At 45.6% G+C, this 22,881-nt stretch overlaps 1 protein-coding gene across 5 annotated transcripts in view; it reads right to left on the bottom strand.

Moving 5' to 3' along the window:
- The window catches only part of MTMR14 (myotubularin related protein 14), a 45,979-nt gene extending 23,757 nt beyond the window's left edge, over positions 1-22,222 (bottom strand). For 3 of the 5 annotated variants that reach the window (XM_059390235.1, XM_059390237.1, XM_059390241.1), the window contains exons 1-7: positions 21,930-22,222; positions 20,078-20,226; positions 14,820-14,928; positions 7,653-7,728; positions 7,290-7,350; positions 5,667-5,789; positions 4,297-4,370 (exon numbers count right to left, since the gene is read on the bottom strand). In XM_059390235.1, the coding sequence (XP_059246218.1) occupies positions 4,297-4,370; positions 5,667-5,789; positions 7,290-7,350; positions 7,653-7,728; positions 14,820-14,928; positions 20,078-20,226; positions 21,930-22,085 (748 nt within the window). In that variant the 5' untranslated portion in view covers positions 22,086-22,222. The remainder of the gene's footprint in view (positions 1-4,296; positions 4,371-5,666; positions 5,790-7,289; positions 7,351-7,652; positions 7,729-14,819; positions 14,929-20,077; positions 20,227-21,929) is intronic. The other 2 variants (XM_059390236.1, XM_059390240.1) reach the window with 1 other exon arrangement.
- Between the last annotated feature and the right edge of the window lie 659 nt (positions 22,223-22,881).

The raw sequence follows: 22,881 nt of genomic DNA, 5'->3' as shown, positions 1-22,881 counted from the left end.
GCTATGGACCGGCATGGACAGGGAAGAGCTAGTGCTCCTTAGGTTTCCAGTTACAAGCCTTCCTGATAAGGTACTGTCAGCCTGCAGACCTCTTTGTATCTTTCTCCATCTGGGCTCAGTGGATACTGGTCACTTCTCCCTGATTTCAGGTCCTTTGTCCTACTTGTCCCTGAAGTGCCAACGGCCAGCAAACAAAGCGTGGTTTACGATCTGAGTGTCAACAGTACTTTTCTCAGCCACCTCCCTAGTAACTGAGGATCATTCTCCCTCCTACCACCAACCTCACAGGCCTCTGGTGACATAGTGGAAAAGACCACAGACAGTGCCTGAAATGTGACAGGTGCTCAAGAGACATATCCATCGCCAAAAGACCTCGCTGAGAGGTGCTTTCCTGTCTCATTCTCTAGGAAAACTGTAAGAAACTCTGCCAGAGTAGGCCCTCAGGAATACAGAGAGGAACTGTGGAGAGAAAGGGTTTCAGCAACATTCTCGGCTTCAAATCTCAGCCTTTCACTTAGCTCTGTGACTGCAAGCAGGTGGTGTAACTTCCCTAGGCCTTGATTTTCTCATTTATGAAATGGTTAAAAATGAAACAATAACATATAAAACACTAGCAAGCACAGGTACAGATGTCTTTCAAATGATAGCCATTAGTGTTATAAATAATGGTGGTTGATTATACCATGCTGCTGCTGCTGCTGCAGGAAGGGCCCACATGGCCAGCCCTGCTGCTTATGGTCAACTGCTTGCCTCACAGACAATGAGGCTCACTCATCCACCATAGCACGGGGAGCATCCTGGGGCTGCTATGACCTTAAGAGTGGGAGAAGGCACTTCAACGTAGCTTCTTGAAGTTATTCTCACTTCCTCAACCAGAACCAATACAAACTTTGGAGGCCACATGCCTTTGGCCACAGGTCCAAGTGTAGTGAGGTCCCCACCCAATGGCAATAAAGAGCTACTGGAATTCTGGGGAGGGGGCCACAGGCCAAAGAAATTCACATGAAACTTCCCCAGCTACTCTTGGGCCAACCTCCCCTCCTGTGTGAGGCCACCCCAGGGAAGATAGGAAAGGTTCCTTTGGAGAAGGAGGTCTGGAAATGCAGCCCATGTCCTATATCCTGGGCTTCCATTCCACACACATTTCTGCACTCTAATCCCTCAAGGCCTCACTGCTGACTGAGAAGTCAGGAAACCATCCTCAGCTCTAACACTCCAGTCTATTCTAGGGTGCCCTCCTGGCAGAAAGAAGAAATACAAATATCAGACAGAGGCCCTGGGCTTATGAGCCCAGCTTTAGAAAAGCCACCAATTATTGATCAGAGCTCCTTTGAAGGACTGTTTTTTTCCCCAAACTCGACCTACTCAAATCAACACTGCAGGCTCAGGGCTGAGTTCCGGCCAGCCTGTGATGCAGAGGCAATTTCTTGGGAGAAATGGATAGACTTAAAATAGATTCAGTACCCAGGGAAATGCCTGACATTCATTACCTGAACAGGCTCCTGAACCCACTGAGAGACAAGAGGGATAAGACCAAAAGCGGGGGTGGAAAGAGCCACTGGCTCAAGGAAAAAACCAATCAGACTTGTGCAGCTGAGTCTTCGGCTATTTTGGTATGTTGAAGGAAGTGCTCCCAGAACACTTCCCCGTGTCAAGGGCCAGTCCAAATCCAAGTTCATCTGACAGAGTTAGAACTGAGAGCATCAGAGCACCTGGCTGGCCTCACGGTCTTCAGAGGACTCAGCTGAGATGCCATGAACAGCTACAAAGCGCGGCTCATGACTGGGGTTTCGGTAATGCGAACTGTTTCTTTTCCTTGAGAAGAAATAATCCAGACTTGTAAAGAAATTCAAGAACATAAGCATAGCAGGTAAAAAGTGCTTCCCCCATCCCCTTACCCGGATGTGTGATGGCATCTCCCCCACCTCTGGCTTTATGGTTTCTATTGATTTGGACCCTATTGATTTCCCTCCCACTAATACACACACACACAACTATCAGATGTAGTACATAGAAACCTTGGGAAGAACAGGGAAAAAAATTCACAGGTTGTAGCATCTTACCATTTTGGCTATTTCCTGCTGGCCCTTTTGTGAAAGCATTTTTTCCCTTACATTGTTGACACTGACATTGTACTATAAAATTCTGTGTCCTGCTTCACATCTTAAGCATCTTTCTATATCAAAAAGTCTAAGCATTTTTCTATGACTATGTAATCACCATTCTGACTAATGAGAATGCTTCTTCTCATGTTCTGCTAGTATGAACAGACATCATGATGAACATGTTCAGCCTCATATTGGCTGCCTTAAGGCCCGCTGCATCACGGGGTCAACGGGTGTTAAGATTTGGGGAGTCTTCTGGCAAGTTGCCACACTACAGCAGAAAGGATATGGTGCTACAGTTCTGGGGCAGTGGTATGCAAACTTCTAGCAAAACTATTTTTTCTAAACCAAGCTCTACTTAAAACGTAAATATAAACAAAGAAAGCAATGCGTGGCTCCTCACACAGCACTGACTCTTCTTGTTCAGCAGAGTACTTTGGCCTGCAGACCCCCAAAACATCTCCTGGGAGTTGGGAGCTGGGTCTGAAAATCTAACTGCTCCAGCACAGACACTCTGTGGGGAGGGGGGCGGGGGCCAGGGGCCGGGGGGGGGGCACTTTGTCACAGTGTGGCTCTGAGACTGTCAAGCCCACAGCAGCAGCAGCATGGTTTGCCTCTGCCCCAGCAGCTTTCAGGAAAGAGGAACTTCCCTGAGCCTTTCCTCCCTGTGTACCCATCATTTAGCCTAGTGTTTACTGAGCATGTGTTAGGGATAAATTTGGGACTTTACCTTGAAATAAGCACCATTATCTTCATTTTTATGGAGGATGAAGCCACTGCGAGATGGGGCTGAGGTGCTTGTTCAAAGACACACAGAACTATAAGGCTGAGACTCTTGCCCTGCTCTATATGGCACTAACCACTAAGCTGGCAGAGAAGAGTGAAGAGAGATTCCAGGAGAGGCCACTACAGTAAGAGTGCTGGGCTATCAACGGTCATGGTTTGAATACCACCAGCTCACAATGGGGAGGATACCCTCTCCTGCCAGGCACTGATAACCCTGTAGTTCTAATGAGAAGACCCAGCTGTACAACAACCTGTTGTCACTGGCCAGCTTTTGCTATTAGCTCTATGGTGCTAGAGGTCCAGCATAGGATGGAAGTCAGATGCTGATGCTGAGAAGCAGAAAAGAGATGTCAAGGAGAGAAAGAACACTTCCTGCTGTTGACAAAGTCTTGTGCTGACATTAGGGCTCTTCTGGCCTCCCTTGCTGAACAAGCAGGTATTGTCAGAAAGCTTCAATGTTACCAACTGGACTAATGTACTATCCAGTACATTCAGTACTGCCCTGGCCACAGGTCTCACACATATCAGGGCACCAGAGACAAATGCAGCTAGCTCTGTGTACACCAAAGTGTTTACAACATGGTGAGGTCACCAATGGTGTACAACTGGGGACACGGCAATCATATTCTTCATCACCTAGGGCCTCACTTAGAGCAATTTCCATAAATAACTTGATCACCCCAAGACAGACATTCAAAGGTTCACAACCACAAAGGCCAGCGCAACATCATTAGTTGCTGACACAGAGTAGCCAGTAATGTTTAATGCTGAAATAGTATTTTATCTGCACAGAGTACTTTCACAAACATGACCCCATCTAAGCTTCACAACAAAACCTTGAGTTTAAGCCCTTCCAAGTACCAAATGACACCTGAGAAAAGCTGAGGCTTGGAGAGGTGAAGTAACTTGCTCAGGGTTATAGCAGTAGTAGTACCTGAGCCAGGAGTTAATCCCTGGACCCCAAATAGAAAGTGCCTTCCAGGACAGTGTCCTACCCTAAGTGTGAAAGCTTAAAACTGAGAGCCATGGTGTCCTATGCTGATCAGTATAAGATCCTCTGGGGGGGTGGGGCACTGGGGGAGAGGGCAGATGGTGGCGCAGCATGGTGCCGGGGTCTCAGTTGGTTAAGTGTCTGACTCCCGGTTTCAGCTCGGGTCTGGATTTCAGGGTCATGAGTTTGAGACCCATGTTGGGCTCAGTGCTCAGCAAGGAGTCTGCTTAGTTTCCCTCTCTCTCCCTCTCTCTCTCTCTCAAAGAAATAAAACTTTAAAACAAGACAACACAAAACATAAGATCCTCCAGGAAAGCTCTAGGATACCTATGTACCTAAGTAGAGATGGCCTCTTGAGAGCCCCCAGTCCTAGGAAACCTGTCACTAGACTAGACCCTGAAAAGAGCTCCCTACCTGGATACGGGATGGAGAGGAGAGTGAAGTCGGCATAGCGCTGGGCTTTGTCCACCTTCTCGGAGGAGGTTACACTACAAGACAGGACACAATGTGTTATGGCATCACAACACATATGCACCATTCCCCAATGAGTATTACAATAACGTAAAATGAACCTCTTGCTAAAGAAACTAGTCTTCAGAACTAGGAATGATTCCCTGTAGCAGTGCTAACTTTGAACAATTAAGAAATGTAACTTCTTGGGGGCGCCTGGGTGGCTCAGTAGGTTAAGCCTCTGCCTTCAGCTCAGGTCATGATCTCAGGGTCCTGGGATCAAGCCCCACATCGGGCTCTCTGCTCTACAGGGAGCCTGCTTTCTCCTCTCTCGCTGCCTGCCTTTCTGCCTACTTGTGATCTCTCTCTGTCAAGTGCGTAAATAAAAATCTTAAAAAAAAAAAAAAAAAGTAAAGAAAAGAAATGTAACTTCTCTGCCCCCTACTCTAACTCATCAAGCAAGAGAGGTTACCCTCCAATTCTGTGGCACCCACAACAACCTTCCCGCTGAGTCCCACAATTGAAGGCAGCACAACCACCCCAACCCAGAGGGTGGAATGACACGACAGCAAGTAACTGAGACACTGTCCAAAGGGGGCTTCAGGGGGACTGTCGCCTCTACTGTCTTCTCCAATATTCACTGAGGACACTCCTAAACAGGGTGGACAAATGGCATCTGAAAGGGAAAGACTTAGGACATTCTGATAGATGAAGGGAATATTCAGGTATCTACACAAAGCTGAGCTGTAAGGCCACAGTATGCCTTATTTTCTAAGACAACCTCAGCATAAATAACGCCAATATTATGAAAAAATAAAAAAATTGGGGGGGGGGACTTCTACAATCTCATCCCCTCAACCCAGCTTCCATTATTTTCCATTTTTGCCTTATCAAATATCAAGATCTGGTCCATATGTAAAGTAAAAATTGGGTATATATATATACTGATTTCTGTTTTTGTTGTTCTACTTGAAGCAGACTCTAATCTATCAGATGTGGTACAGAACCTGGAGCCAAGGGATGAATCTTCAAGAACATCTAAGAGGAGGAGGCAGCAGAGCACAGGTTAGAGACTCACGGCCCCTCAGTTACTTATCCCCATAACTTTGAGCAAGTTACTTAATTTCTCCGTGCTTTAGTTTCTCATTTGCAAGAGGGGCACAGTAGAACCTGCCTTGCAAGAATGTTTGAAGATACAGCTAGAAGATGTACAGAAAGCCCTCGGCACGAGGCCTGGCATGTGGCAAGCCCTTGGTAACTTTATATACCATCACTGACCTGAAGAGTGATGAACGTATCACCTCTGCCTATTTCAGGAGGTGGCCTGTACTTACTTCATGCCAAACTTCACCTTCTTGTTCTCCACCATCAGGTCACAGATGTATTTGACGGACAGGTACCGAAGCAGCTTGATGTCATAGCCTCTAACCTTATCAAAAAGATGTGTGTCGGAACTTCTGAAACAAAGAGCCGAAGGGAGAAGCTATACTGCACATTCATTCAGAGAAGTTTGAGGGGTAGGGAACGTGTTCAAGGAAGTACAGATGTCATTGGCAAGAACTTCTGTTTCCCTTCTCTGTAAGGTGGAGGGAGGGCCAAGACAGGACAGCTGGCTTCAGGGAAGGTGACTTTCTAGAGATTACCCTGCTCTCTGGGACATATTTCAAAGAGGAGCAATTTGCAGCCGGGAACTGGGAAAGAGCTTTTTGGCACTGCTTGACATTAAGCCCGAAGACTAGATAATCTGAGTTCTAAAAAGCAGCAAGCTGGTGGCTGATAGAGTCTCTGAGCTTCCATTAGAGTTTATCTTCCTCCACCCCACCCCCCTTTTTCCCATTTCTGACCACTTTTAGCCACATGATTTGCTCATAATGTAACAGAGTGAAATGCTTGTTTGGAGATGGATTTTTTAGAGCTGTTTTAGCAACTGATCATGAAATACTAGCAAGTGAATTCCCTCTACTTAGCAGGTCTAAGAAGCAAGGAGATAAAATTTTTCCAAATCCCCCCAGGCTGTCTTTTGATCAGTCATACAGATAAAGGCAAAAGCGGAACGAATACACAGTCACCATTAATTTTTCAATGCCCACTGCTTTGCTGTCCACAGCAGTCTCCTCACCAAGAACAGTGCATGCTATGGAACGTGGCCTGGCTGAGGCAGAGGTTGTCTGATCTCAGGGGAAGAGCCAAACATTCTTGAGCACAAGCCAGGGCTGCAGCTCTTGGAACAGACAGACAGAACTGGGCATAGTGAGATGCCTTTTCATGCACCAAACCATGATTTGGGGCAACTGATCTTACTAAGGTGCTTGTGAGCATTCCAGAGATGCCTGACACTAGTTAAAGACTTTCCACCATACAGACCATCCAAAGGAGCTTTTCCAAAATATCCTAGGGGGTCATTTTCTAAAAACGTTTGGAAAGGAGGTAGAAGAGTGTGAACCAACCCATTTCCTCCCTTTAAGGGGGCCTAAAATACTTCTCTGTATCAAGTTCTATTATGGAATCAAAGACAACTTGATGAATTGTGTAACATCTATAGTCTTTAGGCTATTCCATGGGGACTACAGCCCTTGCCTTGTACCGTGGTACCAGGTGTGCTGTATGATACCCAGCAGGCTGGCTGTCAGCATCCTGGTCACACCCTGTAACCAACAGGGCTTGAACACACAAACAGACAACAGACATCTGAGCCTTGTCTCAGACCTGCTGACCCTGGGGCTGAGAGACTGCCCAGGAGGGAGAGAGATTGCTTAGCCAGCCATTAAAATCAGCTCTGGTGAGAAGTTATGGGATGGACCTTAATGACCCTATTTCCAGGACATGGAGTTAGCAGTGGAAGGAAAGGAGCCAAAGCACTCACCTGCACCACTGACGAACACAGTATGAAAATGCCCATCACTGGTCAGATATCCCACCCCCATACAAGCCCAGATCCATAACAATCTGGCACTGACCGAAGAGCGCAGTCCTCCTCGGTGATGTCCTCTGAATCTGCCCAGGCATCATCTGCACCCCCTGCCAGAGAAACCTGTCAGCACCAAGGCTGTTGCACAGGGCTCCACCCCCAGGGCTTCCTGACCAGGGTCCTCCCACCCCACTCTGACACCACCCCCAAGGACAGCCCTCCTCTCTTTGGCACCAGATGTCCTGTGTGCCTGGCAGTCTTCTTTACCCCAGCATCTCCTTGAGTGATGAAGAGAAGGTCCCGGTCTCCCCCCAGATTGCTCATACTCTCTACCTATGCCACTGTAGCGTGGGTGGCTATTCTCGGTATCTGGACTCTTGTTCTTAGTCAGAGGAGGTAGCTCAATATTCACCTGAGAAAATATAGTTGTAGCCAGTGCGTCCATACAGCTCCCCCCATCCAGCCAGGGTAGCCGACCTACAAATGTGCTGGGAGAGAAACAGCATTTTCAGATGCTTTTCTGGGTTTTTTTGTGTTCTTGTTTTTCCCAGCTTTATTGAGATATAACTGACATACAAATGTCTAAGTTTAAGGTTTACAAAATGCTGATTTGATACACTTATAAATTGTAAAATCATTACCACCATTGCGTTAGCTAACAGCTCTATCATGTCACACAATTATCATTTCTTTCATGTGGTAAAAACATTTAAGATCATCTCTCTTTGCAACTTTCAAGCACAGAATACAATATTAATACTATAATCACTCGGCTGTACAGGAGATCCTCAAGTTTGTACCCTCAGGCCAATGGCCAAGATGATTTTCTTAAGTGTGCACAGTTGAAGAAACGCCCAGGACTCTGCAGATTAATCTACACCCTGTCAAGGGAGCGTCTCTCCCAAACAAGAGGCACCAGAATGCTACTAAGAGTACCAGTCAGACTGAGGGGCTGTCCCATGTGTATGTGTGTAGGATTCGGTGTTACTATGTGTGTGTTCTGGGCATGGCACTGAGACATTTACACTACCTTCTCAGTGAATTCTCAGCGAGCCCATGAGGTAGATGTGGCAGGTGGCATGCACTGCTGCCACTTCACAGAAGGCACAGGGAGGTGACATGATATATAAGGCCATACAAGGAGGGGTAAGCTGGGATTTGATCTAGACCCATCTACCTCCAAAGCCTGTGTTAATCATCATTTGGAACTGTTCAGCACTGGGATGAGCAACCTCGGAAACAGGAATCAATTAAGGGAGAAACCTTCGGGTTTGGTTTAGTTTTGTTTTGATTACATTACATTTCTCTCCTCAACAAGGAAATGCTGTAGTTTTAACTGAGCTTTTTTTTTTTTTTTCACTCGTTGCCTCATTACTTAAAGATCACTTTGAGAGCTAGACTCCTAGAAACCAGGCAACTGGACTGAACTTCAAAATCTAATTTTAAGACTGTGTCTTTAGGGGTACCTGGGTGGCTCAGTTGGTTGAGCCGCTACCTTTGGCTCAGGTCACGATCTCGGGGTCTTGGGACTGAGCCCCGCATTGGGCTCTCTGCTCAGAGGAGAGCCTGCTTCCCCCCCACCCCCCACCTGCTTCTCTATTTGTGCTCTCTCTCTCTCTGTCAAGTAAATAAATAAATAATCTTTAAAAAAAAAAAAAAGAAAGGAAGAAAGAAAGAAAGAATGTATTTTTAAACTGTGATGAGATCCAGTAGGGTTGGGGGTATGGGAGGAGATAGGTGGTAATGGGTAGGCCAACTAACCCAGAGTCTAAAGGCTAAGGATGGCAGTGAGGTGGCTGTGAATTTATATTAAAGAGGAGGGCAGCTGCATGACAGAGAGGGGGGAAGTACATTTCTCAATGGGTCACACAGACCGGCAATGTAAAGCAGGTCCCCGAAAGAGTGCAAAATACTGCCTAAGGCCTTCTTTTTCTTCTCTATCTGTTAGATAATAAGAGAAACAAGGTTTTGTTGCTACAGGAAAGGGATGTGAGTGGGCATCACCAGGTCACCTTCTAGCTCTCTTGAAGTAATGACTGCTTGGGGGAGGGGTGGATAACAGAAAAGGAACCTCCATACAACCCAAGGCAGGGTGTGATATTTTTTCAGGGCTGGGGGCAAGAAGAGATTCGTGGGAAGGTTGTCCCAGCAGCCTGTGATGTAGGATGTGGGCTGGGATTCCTGCTGGCCTGAGAAGGATGCACTCTGGTGGGAGCTGCTTAATTTTTTCTGGGTCCAAAAGCATTTTGAAAATCTGATGAAAACGATCAACTATCTCCAGAAAAAAAATGTATGTACCACAGTTAACTTACATTTTAGAGGTTCCTGGACTCTCCCAAGTCCGTCCATGGACCCACCTCAAGCCCCTGTTAAGAGCTGCTCTAAGGGAACCATCCCAGGAATGGAGAGCAGGGAAGTAGAAAACTATAGCAGGGAAGTGTCAATCCCCAGGGTTAGACCTGAGAAACTCTCACGTTAAGAGGGAAGTCTGATTTCTGACAGCAAGACAACAGAGGTGCAACAGCTTGTTTTGAGGTCCCCCAACCCCTGAAATAAATAATCAATTTTATTGGGACCAGACCAGTGGTCCGTGGGTCTTGAAGACTTCTATGCATTCGTCAATTTTCTTCTTCAGGTTCTTTTCAGCCGGTTTCCATAGCCTCAGGAGTGGCTTTTTCTTCGAGTAATGGATCTTGGCCTTTTCCTTCCTCTTGTCCTCTAGGGTGGCTGCTACTCTCCGGTACTTCCAACCAAGCAAACTTTACTGTAGGCTTCCAATACAACCTTGGGAACAGGGAAAAACCACCACCTGCTTTTTCTTGTCATAAGGTGGCAGGATCCCTTGAGGCGGTCCAGAACAGCCTGGCCTTACTGGGTCTTGAAGGAGCAGGAGGCCTCGCACTGTCCACCAAAAGATGCGACAGGGCACTCAAAGTGGTAGGTTGACGTGCACCCACTTGAAGAGAAAAGTCCGGCTACTTCAACTTGTTTTCTGTAGAAACTGCCAGATACGTTGATGCCCTCACAGCACATGACTTCAAGTCTAGCCATACTTAGTTGGCCACGATGGCCACCCAGCAGCCCAGAAGGTAGCCTCTGCCACTGAACAAGGGACCTGCCCCTCCGCCATCTTCAGCATCCATGTGGGAAAGCTTGTTTGAGTTTGACTGGCGTGTGTTATCATGCCCACCCATCCCCATCATCTAAGTTGCTAACACCAAATCTCACTCTTTGCATTTATTTACTTATTTATTTATTTTGTTAAATCTTTTCAGAGCAGAGACACACACTATCTTTGGCTCCTGATTTTGTGACTGTTTCTTGAACTCCTTCCTAGGTTCAGATACTTCTTTCTGTCCCAGACCTCCCATATTCCTTAGATCCGTCCTGCCTTTTTGCTAAGTCAGGCAGCAAGACATGGGCCCAGAGGACTCATGAGACTGAAAAGGCAAGCTGGCTAATTCCCCAAGTAAGGCACTAGCCTCCTCTGAAGCAAGGTCCTCAGGCAGTACCTGGCAGAAGCTCTACTGTACTACAGACTTGAGACCTGCTCCTTAGCCTCATGGCTCTAAACCAGAGCCCCATCATTTCTTTCTTTAAGCTTAGCTCTTGACTGAGAAAGCAGGATGCACTGTGAATGCTCTCCATTTATCTAATTGTGAGTGGCCTCTACTTCTGCATGAGGACTACTGCTCTGTAGGATTTGCCTGTCTAGTAACCAAGTTGGACACACCAATAAAAGTGGCAGACCTTTACTCTCCATCTCTTAAGGGAGTAAAAAAAGAAAGATGACCTGTCCCAATTTTAATCATCTGAAAGCTAAATACAAGGGGTAGAAAATGGCAGAGGAGAACACCTTACCCTTAAATGCTTGAACTGAGTTTTTAAAGAATTTTGATACTATATTTTATTTAACCCAATTATATCCCAAATATTATGCCAACATATAATCACTTTAAAAATCATTAATATTTAACTTTTTTTGTACTAAATCTTTAAAATTCTATCTGTATTTTACACTTTCAGCACATCATCTCAACTAGAATGGTTTACTTTTAGCCTTTTTTTTTTACACTAATTAAAAAAGATTTTTAAGATTAAGTAATCTCTGTGCCCATGTGGGGCTCGAACTCATGACCCTGAAGTCAAGAACCACATGTTATACTGACTGAGCCAGCCAGGTGCCCTTTTACTTTTAGCATTTAAAGGGGAAAAAAAGTAGCCCTCTGTTTAACAAAAAAAATTCCACATTGTTACAGCTATAATTAACTGCAATAACATCAAACATTTAGTTCCTCAGTCGCACTAGCCATACTGAACTGAGTTTTGAAGGAAGCAAGCATTTCCTAACACACCTGCCTTCCCCAACCTAGCAGAGGTATTGCCTCTGAAGTATTGGTAATTCACACTGCTATCACCGCACTAGTTACCAAGTGCCTGCCATGTGCCACACATCTAAGGATGAGATCCCCATTTCTTTTTTTTTTTTTTTATAGATCGGCAGTGATAAAATATTTCTGTTTTTTTTTTTTTTTTTTTTTTTAAGATTTTATTTATTTATTTGTCAGAGAGAGAGGAGCGAGAGTGAGCACAGGTAGACAGAGTGGCAGGCAGAGGCAGAGGGAGAAGCAGGCTCCCTGCCAAGCAAGGAGCCCGATGTGGGACTCGATCCCAGGACGCTGGGATCATGATCTGAGCTGAAGGCAGCTGCTTAACCAACTGAGCCACCCAGGCGTCCCGAGATCCCCATTTCAAAACACAACACATTCTCCCACCTTTTCTAATCTCCCTCTCTGTTGCATGTTCACTTGTCTGCCACTCACTGAGCTCAATGAGGACAAGGACCGCCTTATTCATCTCTGTCACCCCAGACACTCGCACAGGGCCCACTACTGCTTTATCCAAAAGCAGGAACTGAGTTTCCACTTCTAAGCCAGGTGGGTACTTTGCTAGGTGCTGGCAGGACAACAGTCAGACAAGGCCCCTGTCCTCAAAGGGATTAGGATTAGGGGAGAGAGGAAATGGCAGATATCAAACACACAATTAGAATGAAGCACATGGAGAGAAGTAAAAAGTGAGTGAACACCGATTGTGTCAGAGGAAGCCAAAAGGTATGAAATGGTATCATGCTGCCTAGACAAGAAGGTGTAAAAGGAGAAGAAAGCAGGATTAATGGGAAAGTCCTCATAAACACTTATGAATGCCAAGGACTCCTCAGAATAATTCTAACTCACTGGTCTTCCTCGGACATCAAGTGGCTTAGGAATATTTTCTCACAGGCCTGCCTAGTCTGTAAGTGAACAATCTGCCATTTAGCAACCCCACTTGTTCAGCTCTTCAGTGTGGCCCTTCTCAAACACATTCAGGAAAGTCCCCTACTTGTAGTGTACAGACAAAGGAGAAACAGCGGACCTGACAAAGCTACACAGGTGTCTCTGCTTTAAGACATTCCAGAGCCTTTGTTAGATCAGTGTACATGGACCAATGGACTTTATGAAAGTGGGGCCTGTGGTCAGGCCAACTCAGCTACGCAGAATTTCTCATTCACGGACAGGGAATGCTTTACACAAGTGTATCCTTAAAACTACTGTTCTATGGAACACACTTGGGCAAATACTGATTTGAGTATTACCTATATGATTTCTAGTGACAAGCACTATGCTCCACAGAGCAGTGGTCTTTAAACTGGAGTTCCAATAACTTGCAGGAACACGAAAAGTTTCCAAAGTGGGAGGGGAAAAGAAAAGCTGTAAATGGGGCGCCTGGGTGGCTCAGTGGGTTGAAGCCTCTGCCTTCGGCTCAGGTCATGATCACAAGGTCCTGGGATCGAGCCCCGCATCGGGCTCTCTGCTCAGCATGGAGCCGGCTTCGTCCTCTCTCTGCCTGCCTCTCTGCCTACTTGTGATCTCTGTCAGATAAATAAATAAAATCTTTTTAAAAAAAAGAAAAAGAAAAAGAAAAGCTATAAGATGATCAGCTACAGGAACTTCCATATAAGCTCTTCCCCACAATCAACCTCTCCAAGAAAGCCTTCACTCAAGTCCCGTTTCCTAACTCCCCTTTCACATTTGCCCTTCTCCCATTTTATAGAAAGAAAGGCAAAAGGGGGCAAGCCTCATATCTCTCCTCCTTACTGCCCAGATACTCGACAACCCACACTGGATAACCACAGCTGGATTCTGCATGTTACTGGGGCTACAGCACACATGCTCGTGTACCTGCCAACCAAAGAGAGAGAGACCGCATCTGCTCCCCTCCCATTCTCCAGGCTCTCCCTACTTTCATCTGCTCCTCACAGACTAATCCTCCTGAAAAAGCTACTTTCCTCCTGTATTTCCCTGCTCAAAAATCACACTGCTCTACTGGCAAATGCAAGCACCTTGGTCAGCATTTGGCTTCCTGTCTTCAATCCCTTCCATTCTCTGGCCTGGCACACACCTTCCACACCAGCCAGGGAGGTGTCCTGGCCCCTTTGGTTCCTGTCTCCATGCCTTTTCCCATGCTGCACCACCTGCTAGGAACACACTCCCCTGTCTGCCAGTGAGCATTCTGTTTTTCCTCCAGTGCTCTCAAGCCATGGCCTGCTCACTTAATTAGGCCACTGGTGAGTCACTCCACACTGTTGTCCAAGCTCCTCTTACACCACACCGGAGGACCCTATCTTTCAGTGTAGTAGCCTGAGGGAATTCTAGGTTCAGTTCAAATCCCAGCTCTGTTGGTAAATTTGGAAAGTTACTTACTTTGTTTCATCTGCAAAATGGGAACATCAGTTACATCAAAGGATTATAAAAAAGATAGGTAAATGAGACCACACTGGGGAGCCAAATTAACGAATGTCACTAGAGTATCAACTCCATGAAGGTAAGGATTTTTGTCTACACACTGATGTATTAGGCCTACTTAAGGCCTGAAACATAATACACATTCAGTAAACACTTAGTAAATTATAAGACTGAAAGAACGAACAAACAATAATGTATTAAATTACTTGATCTAATCTAGTTCATAAACCTTTGATGTAGGCATGATTATTATTCCCATTTTATAGAGAAGGACACTGCGGCCTTGTATAGGCAGGAAGTAACAGGGCCAGGATCTGAACGTAGGCAGACTGGCTCCAGAACACAGGGCTGGGTGGGACCCCTGAGTGGCTCAGTTTAAGCATCTGCCTTCCGCTCAGGTCATGATGCCAGGGTCCTGGAATGGAGCCCTGCATCAGGATCCTTGCTCAGCGGGGAGCTTGCCTCTCCCTCTGCCTGCCAGTCCCCCTGCTTGTGCTTGCTTGCTCTCTGTCTCTGACAAATAAATAAATAATCTTAAAACACACACACACACACACACACACACACACAGGGTGGGGTACTCCGGTGTGACTATACCCTGGAAGGGGAGAGACTTCCTGGAAGTTAGTATAAGAATTGGTCTGTTTCTCTGGCCTGCTTTACACAGCACCAGGCACCCAGTAATCACCCAACACTTGGCTGGCAAACGCCGAGAAGAAGATGACCACACACTTTGCATTAAGTCAGTTACCCCAGAAGAGGGTCTCAGGGAGTGTGAGGCTATGGTATATTCTTACCTTGCCCTTGAACAGGATCACTGGACAGACAAACCGTCCTCTGCACCTGGCCGTCTTGCTACGGTTGACGAGGTCTTGCAGCTTGCTCACCTGCACAGTGCTCTGAAACCTATGGCACAGACAAGAGGCAGGTCAGGCTGGCTTCTAAGTGGGCATTCTGTATATATGTGTGTGTGTGTGTTCACAAAGACCGCATAAGAGGTCTACAGATGTGTGTGTGAATACTCATTTGAAATTTAGGAAATGCTTTAATCCCTAAATTCTAGATCATGGATATGTTAAGCTTTTCAGGAAAAGAAAAAAAAAAAACCTCTATTATAGGTAATAAAATTAAGTCATCCTGATTTTAGAATCCTTAAAATGAAAAAGCAAGTGAGCTACTTTGAAGACATGGTATGTAAAATACAGAAATATACATAGCAAACTGGATGCTGAGCAAGTCTGGAGTGTACATTTTTTTTACTCCTGGAGTAAGACGATAGGTGCCCTGGGGACCCTATGGAAATCACAGGGCCATCTTTGTGATCTTGCAGGGAGCAGGCTAAGAAGAAAGTAATAAGCTTCTGATATTTCATCAACATTTCAACTATCTTTAACAGTCCAAACAGCAAATAGAGCGGGGAATGCTGGAGCAAATGAGGTAAAAAAAAAAGCAGCTATTCATGGCATGGAGAAATATAGTAGTTACTGCACTGGGTTTGGTAAGGGAGCTTCCAGAACATGAAAGAGTCAGGTTTAGAGATGAGCTCCAGCAAGTCAAAGCCATAATCAAATCAGTATACCCTAAATACAATGGCTTTTCTTATAGACTCACCTACCAGTCCTGAGCAAAATGCCCCAAATCAGCCAGGCAGAGGTTCTGGTTGCATGAGAAAGGAGAGGCAGGAAAGTTAAAAGGGTGGGAAACTAAATGAGCAGAAGAGAGGGAAGATGTTCATGTTCCCTCCTTATAAGGTTGAGCTTCCAGGTCAAGTCTTACAGGGCATTTAATTTCTTCTACATCTTAATCCTTCTAGGCATCCATGTGTTCTTGCACAGGAAATGCATATAAATAATTGTTTCTAAATGAGTGCGTTCGGCAACTCCTACACATCTGTGGTAACTTTTTAAGTCTACCTGGATGCTGGGGCGCCTGGGTGGCTCAGTGGGTTAAGTCTCTGCCTTTAGCTCAGGTCATGATCTCAAGGCCCTGGATCGAGCCCCGCATCCGGCTCTCTACTCAGCGGGAAGCCTGCTTCCCCCTCTCTCTCTGCCTGCCTCTCTGCCTACTTGTGACCTCTGTCAAATAAATAAATAAAAGTCTACCTGGATGCTGTCTTTGAAAAATACTGATTTCTTAGTAGTCTTCATAGATACATTCATAAGCCACAGTTACTAAAAATATAATTACTATCAAGTGGGGAGCTGAAATTGAAGTTAAAAAGAGATTTTCAAATAAAAACCTGGGCCAACAGTTTGCTAAATCTGGAAAGAGAACAAGGGGATAAAAAACAGATCTTACACTTTCCATGGTATATTTTTCTGAAAGGTCTGATTTAAGATGTTACTTTTGAAGTCAATTTTTTTTCTTTTTTTTAAGACAGGAAGAATGGCAAAAAGAGGCTGGAGTGCCTCTTCAAGGTGCCTATAGAGTGGCACTGTTCACCTAGCCATGCCCTAGGAAGTCCATGGCTCACTGAACACCAAGTTCTGCCATTCCCCCTCACTCAGTTTCTCCATGAAATAAAGACACTTCAGTACAAAATAATCTCCTAATTCAACTCAGATGCCAGGAGAATAAAAACAGAGAGTGCACACAATACTGTCCACAGTACTCTTCCTCTGCTCTTTTGGTGGCCCCAGGCCATTCTCACAGATCTGGTCAGCATCATCTATTGCAACAGGATCTCACTTAGTCACACCAGCAGCTCCCTCTAGTTCTAAATGCCTTGAAACTGTGTTTGATTCTCCCAGGCTGAGAGCTTCCATTCAGCAAACTCCATAAAACCAAGATGGAAAACATGCCAGTATTTCTGTCTTAGGAGCTTTGGGCAGTCTTTTAATGTGGCAGCAGGCATACTTCTGGTTAGGCTAGTTGGTGGTTTATTTTGCTAGTTCCCGTACTCAGAGAACCAATTCAGCTTCCATTCTTTGTAGTTCCTGTTTTTATTTTTATTATCTCTTGGCCTTGGGCTCTTTTTCTTACAGTGCTAAGCACTGAGCTATGCCTGACACGATACTCAGATTTGAATGAATAAACGTAGGCTTGTGTATTTATGTTTGTATTATTGGACTGAGCTGTTAACCTGTGGAATCTGATGCTATCTCTGGGTAGACAGTGTCAAAATAGAGCTGAATTGTAGGATACCCGCTGGTGGCTGAGAATTGGTGATGTGAGGGAACCCCTCAACCCCTCCTGTGCTGGAATTGGGTGCAGAACTTAACCATTATCCCCCAGTGCCTCATCTGTACTTCCCCTAATTCTGGTTCTTGTTACACGGTCACTGCTTATTTACTGGTCTGTGTTATCCAAAAGACCTAAGGGCAGGGACTTCATCTCTCTGGTAGGGCTTCCACCTGGATCCACCGGGACTGCCACATGGCAGCAGCTCAATGGACGCTTGTAAATAAACACATGTCTTGGCTGTTCAGAGACCCCATCCAGACTTCTATTCCCAGATGATGGGCTAAACTGGGGTTGGGGGGTGGATTAACAGAACTAAACCACTTCCTGAATCCACTTCTATCCTGTGTAATGTGGTCTAATTAGTGTCCTATTAACACCAAAGCCAGGCATGTAAAGAAGCAAAAAGTTCTGTTTCTTCCCACATGCATATACTACTTTCACTTCAACTGAAAGGCACTGCCCACTCAGAATTACTTCAAGGCCTAACAAGAAGTAAAAAGTAAAAAGTAAAAAAAAAAAAAAATTCAATAACTCCTCTAGGGTGACGAATATGCCACTGTGGCCCTGGCCTAGAAGCTGTGATCCTGCTCGTGGAAGAACTGTGACGGTGACAGATAGAAAAGACAAACAGGTGCACAGAGCAGAGTGAGAAAGATTCGGATTTTAAACCCACCCTGCTTACTACTTCTGTGATCTTCATGAAAGGCAAGTTATTTCCCTGGGTTTTCGCTTTCTCTTTGTTACAATGGGAGTGATACCACCTACGTCACTAGCTAGTTGCAGGACTTAAGGGAGCTAGTGTGTGAAACCCTAACACCCGCCAAACGGTATGCCCTTGGCAAACATTCCTTTCCCCTTCTTTAAGGGCTCGACTGCATCAGCACTGAGCTGGTTTCCTTCCAGGAAAAGCTTCTGTGGGGCAACCAAGACCGAGTCCATTAATGTACTTCTACTATAGGTTGGGGTGGCAGCACCAGGGAGCTTGTGAGAAAATGCAGAAGCTCGGGCCCCACTCCAGACCTACTGAGTCAGATTTTGTTTTGTCACTAAAACACAGGTGATTCACTCATAGTCTAGCTGAAGCAGCACCATCTTAACTACAGCTGAGCTTAGTATCAGAATGCCTTCAGGGCACCAACATAAAACCATCAGCCAGCACTGAACAGGGTGGAGAGGAGGGCAAGGGCAAGGAAGAAGAGATCTTTTTCAGAAACTTTATTTAAGGGCTTGCAGATGCTGAGTCTACCTAATTTGGGAAGAAGTCAGGAAGAGCTAGAAACCATATATAACGGAGGTATAACAAACCCCAAATCTTTAGGGTTAGAGATCTCAGGAGTTCTTAAGTTATATGATTGAGGATATGATATAATTTCTATGATCCACATACAATTTGTTTTTCTAATCCCTTTCTTTTTCTCAGTGAACCCCACCACAACCTCATGAGATGGCACACTTCCAGAGATTACATTTTACAGATAAGGTATCGAAGGCTTAGTTCTTACACTCCTCTCATCTGGTTATTCCTCTGCTTCAAAGCCTTCTCTGGCTCCCTCTGGCCTATAGCAGTGGTCCTCAGGCTATACTATAGGTTAAGACTCATCTAGAGAGCTCTCTAAGAATGTAGATTCTGGAAATTCTGCTTCAGCAGTCCTAAGATCTGTGATTTTAATGAATGCTCAGGGGATACTAGCACAATAAAACCACTGACACCCACAAGTCCACACTCCTTGGCCTAATGATCAAGACCATATACAAACTGGTCTTTTAGGACATGTCAGGACTGCTACTCATCCTTCCAGTTCCAGCTGAAGAGGACCTCTACCACAGGCTCTTCTAAACGCACACACTCCAAGCAGAATTAACCATTCTCCCTGGTTTGTCTGTAGCAGCGCTTCTTAAACCTTAATGTACATATGAATCACTAGGGCATTGTGTTAGGCTGTGATTTTGATTCAGTGGTTCTGGAGCCAGAGATTCAGAATCTCTAGCTGGTTCCGGATGGGCATACTTCAACTGTGAGGGCCTACTGCACTCATCTTAATATCACATCCCAGGGCCGTGCTTTCACAGACACTGTGGACAACAGCTCCTGGGTTCTCTTAAAATCACCAGCAAGCATGGAGACTAAGGGAACAAACTTTGAAATCAACATAAAGCATCGCCTGGAGCCTCCATGCTGTGATGATTTATTAGTGTCAAACAACTGCCACCATTTACTGACTACCTTTGAGTTGTATCCATATATATTCTCGTATATGACCTGTTGTTACCCAGAGAAAATACTTGGGCCTTAGGAGGGCCTCCATAAATGGTAGCTCTTACTTCTATCTTACAGTACCCACGCCAGGCTTGTAATAGCCCCACTTATCATCTGGAATTACACTAGCCACTTTTCTAAACAGAGAAAGAGACTGACCAATGAGATAACCAAAAGACAAAGAGATTACATAATTTGCCCAAGTTACTCAAAGCAGTCTGACTCCAGACATCAGGCTCTTAAGCCCTATAAATGGTTAGGTGATTGTAAGATGTCAACAACATAGCATAGCTCCCACCCCACTCTCTTAAAAAAGGGCACTAAGGTTCAAAATGGTGAGATGTAAAGTAAGCTGTCTTAGGTAAGTGAGCCCTAGGGTAGGGGAGAAACAGAAGTCCAGGATAGTGATTTCCAACCGCTCATTCTACGGGCCAGGCTACTTTGTCAATCTAACTTATCAAACCCTGAATGAAACAAAAAGTCTGATAAGGTTTCACACCTGGGGAAAATGAGTCTACCCCACCCAGTTTCCCACCCAGTTGCAGACTTCCTGACTCTGGGGATGAGCTGTCAGAGCCTCCCCAGACAGGCACACTCTAGTTACAAGATGCTCACGTGTCTTTCTCCTTCTCAGAACTTTCATACTCCAGGAACACGATGTGCTGGGGGTAGTGGCCACAGATATCCCCATTCACATTTTGGATCACACTGTAACAGTAGTCTCGGCCAAACAGCTCCAGACATCTCTTCTCAATGCGCTCAACCTGCACAGAGGAGGAGACCTGAGCATAAAGAAGATTCTGGGATTCTGAGTATGAGAATTAGGCAGTTTGTGACCTGCAGAGGTCACTGGCAATGACATGGGCCTCTGTGATTATTATGCAATGCTAGGAAGAGACACGTTGCTGGGACACAGGCCCTAGATGTGTACTTTATTAATCTATATGCAGTATGTTTTGGGAGGTCTCTGAACCCCTCAGTGTTGCAGTGAACTGTTAAGCACTTGAAGGAAAGGGCTACAAGTTTCATTATATTTTCAAGGCAGTCCACAATCCATAAAATATTATGAATTCTTGCTCCAGATTACTCCCCATTCTCTAGTCACAAATACCCAGACACTCTAGTTAGTGTAATGAGTAAAAGATGCAGACAAGGCTGTCTCCCCACACTCCATTTATTTATCAAATAAAAGGATGAACTCCCCTTAACATTGCTCGTATTTGGTTCACAATTCAGGGAAAGGTCCACTAGAAAAAAGGCATAAGACGTGTAATATCTTGAGAAATCTACAAGAGATCAGGAAGCCTGGAGAGGCTTTAAAGCTGGCTACAGTGAAAGTCAGCTATAACTTAAGACAACCCTAATCTTCAGGGGTGTAAGATGGAAGAGGATATCAGCAAACCCTTCACAGCCACTCAAAAGACCAATGGAGAGGAAAAAACTCATAGTGGCTTAAACTAGGAATTCTCAAATTTTAAGATGCATGAATGTCATTAAGAAGCCTATTAAAAAATACAAATTTCAGGTTCCCAACCTCAGAAATTCTGACTCAGTAGAACTGGATGGGATGAAGGAACCTTTATTTTTAACAAGCATCCCAGACAATGCTGAAACAGTGGTCCTCAGGCTAAGATCTGAAAATCACTTGGCTGTTTGGAGAGTGGGGAAATCCCATCATTACTGAAGTCTTCCCTAGGTTACTCCAGAGAGTAGCAGGATGCCAACTGCAGTTATGTTCCAGCAAGTATCCCCTGGAGCCAAACCAGAGTTTCATGGCCCAGAACGGAAAAGAATCCCACTGGAAAGCCTGATGCTAAACCTGCCAAAAGCACATGGGGAATAAGAAATAGGAGGATCCGCAAGATTCCCATTTGACTGCCAAACAGTGCCTAGGGAATGGTCTTACCAGGCTGGATGCCTTCCAGGTGTAGCAATAAGGAGACTGACGGGAACTAAGACCTGCTTTTGATAAAGGAATAGAGGGAGATGTGGGCTCTTTTCCTGATCTGTAGGGGAAGAAAAGAGATGGGCCTAGTCTAAAGCCACACTCACACTGTGGAAGGAAGCAACACATTCAGTCCATGTCTTGGTTCCATTCTGACTTCTGACCTAGAGCAATCCTCTAGACTTTTTTTTTTTTTAATCATCTCAACCTGGGGGGTTTTGTACCCACAACCTGATGCACGGGAATAACCCTTCACAGCTTCCCCTCTCTACTGTCTGAACATGGACTCTCAGCTCTGATCCTTGACCTCCAAACGCCTTGTCTCAAACCAAAAGACGTCCTTTCTTGGCTCATTCGGACCTTAGTTCTTACTTTTTCGGTTCTTGAACCCGACCCTTACTCTTTGGGTCCAGACCCTGGAAACTTCCCTCTCTCCTTTCTCTAACCCCTGATCTCCGCCTTTCTTCCGTAACTTTTCAAGCCAAGGAGTTATCTTTGTGCTCATTTCAACTCCAAACTCACCTTAGAGCCGCCCGTCCCGCTGCAGTCCTTGGCCCGGTACTGAGTCCGGGAGAACTCCTCTAGCAGCTCCCCGAGCCCCGGCTCCTGCGGCGGCGGGTTGCCCGAAGAAGCCGACGGCCCCGCCGACGAGGCGGCGGCGGCCCTAGCACCCGCCATGGCCCAACCCCACGTCCCCTTCAGCACCCGAAGTCTCCCTCAGCGCGCTCCAGCCCTGCCCATGGCACCTGGAGTACCGACTCTGAGTCCGGAACCTCCGGAACAGCCTCAGCCACCGCCTTCCCTTTCCACTTCCGGCCCCGCCCCACCCTACCGGATGTTTACTTCGGCCCTGACCAATCGGAGCACGGGACTCGCGCCCTGCCCCGTGATTACCGGCCCACCCCCAAATGTGGAGCGATCCAAATGGTCCGGGGAGAGGGAGCTGGGGCCACTAGCAGATAACTCTTGCTCCGCCCCTCGGGGTTTCCCCTGGGGAAGCCGGGCTAAACCATTGGACTGCGGGAGGGGTGTTAGTGCAGGAACTAGGAGTAAGAAACTATGGGAAATAACCGGAGGAAGAGTGGAATAAACCATTACGGGGAGAGAAGAAGGGAACGCTTGGAGGCAACTAATTAGTGTCGGCAATCGTAGTAATAATAGTAAGTAAAAATAAAATAGCATTTCATAAGGCACTTTTTTTTTTACACTGCTCCTTACAACATCCCTATGATTATAGTACTCTTATAGTAAACCTGTGTTATCAAAGAAGGAAACGGGAGAATTTCTGTAGAAATTCTGTGATTGAAAAGCACCATATTTTTCTTTTTTGTTATTGGAACATTTCAAAAATTCACAAAAGTGGAGAGAATAGTATAATGACCCCCTCATGCATACGTTAGTAAATTTCAACATATGCCAATCTATCTTCATCAGTCTTTACCTCAGCCAATAGAATAATTTTAAAGCAAATCTC

The sequence above is a fragment of the Mustela nigripes genome, chromosome 2, assembly GCF_022355385.1.
Source record: "Mustela nigripes isolate SB6536 chromosome 2, MUSNIG.SB6536, whole genome shotgun sequence".
Taxonomy (NCBI): domain Eukaryota; kingdom Metazoa; phylum Chordata; class Mammalia; order Carnivora; family Mustelidae; genus Mustela; species Mustela nigripes.
Note: the sequence above shows the minus strand (reverse complement) of the source record. Positions and strands in the feature narration are given on the sequence as shown.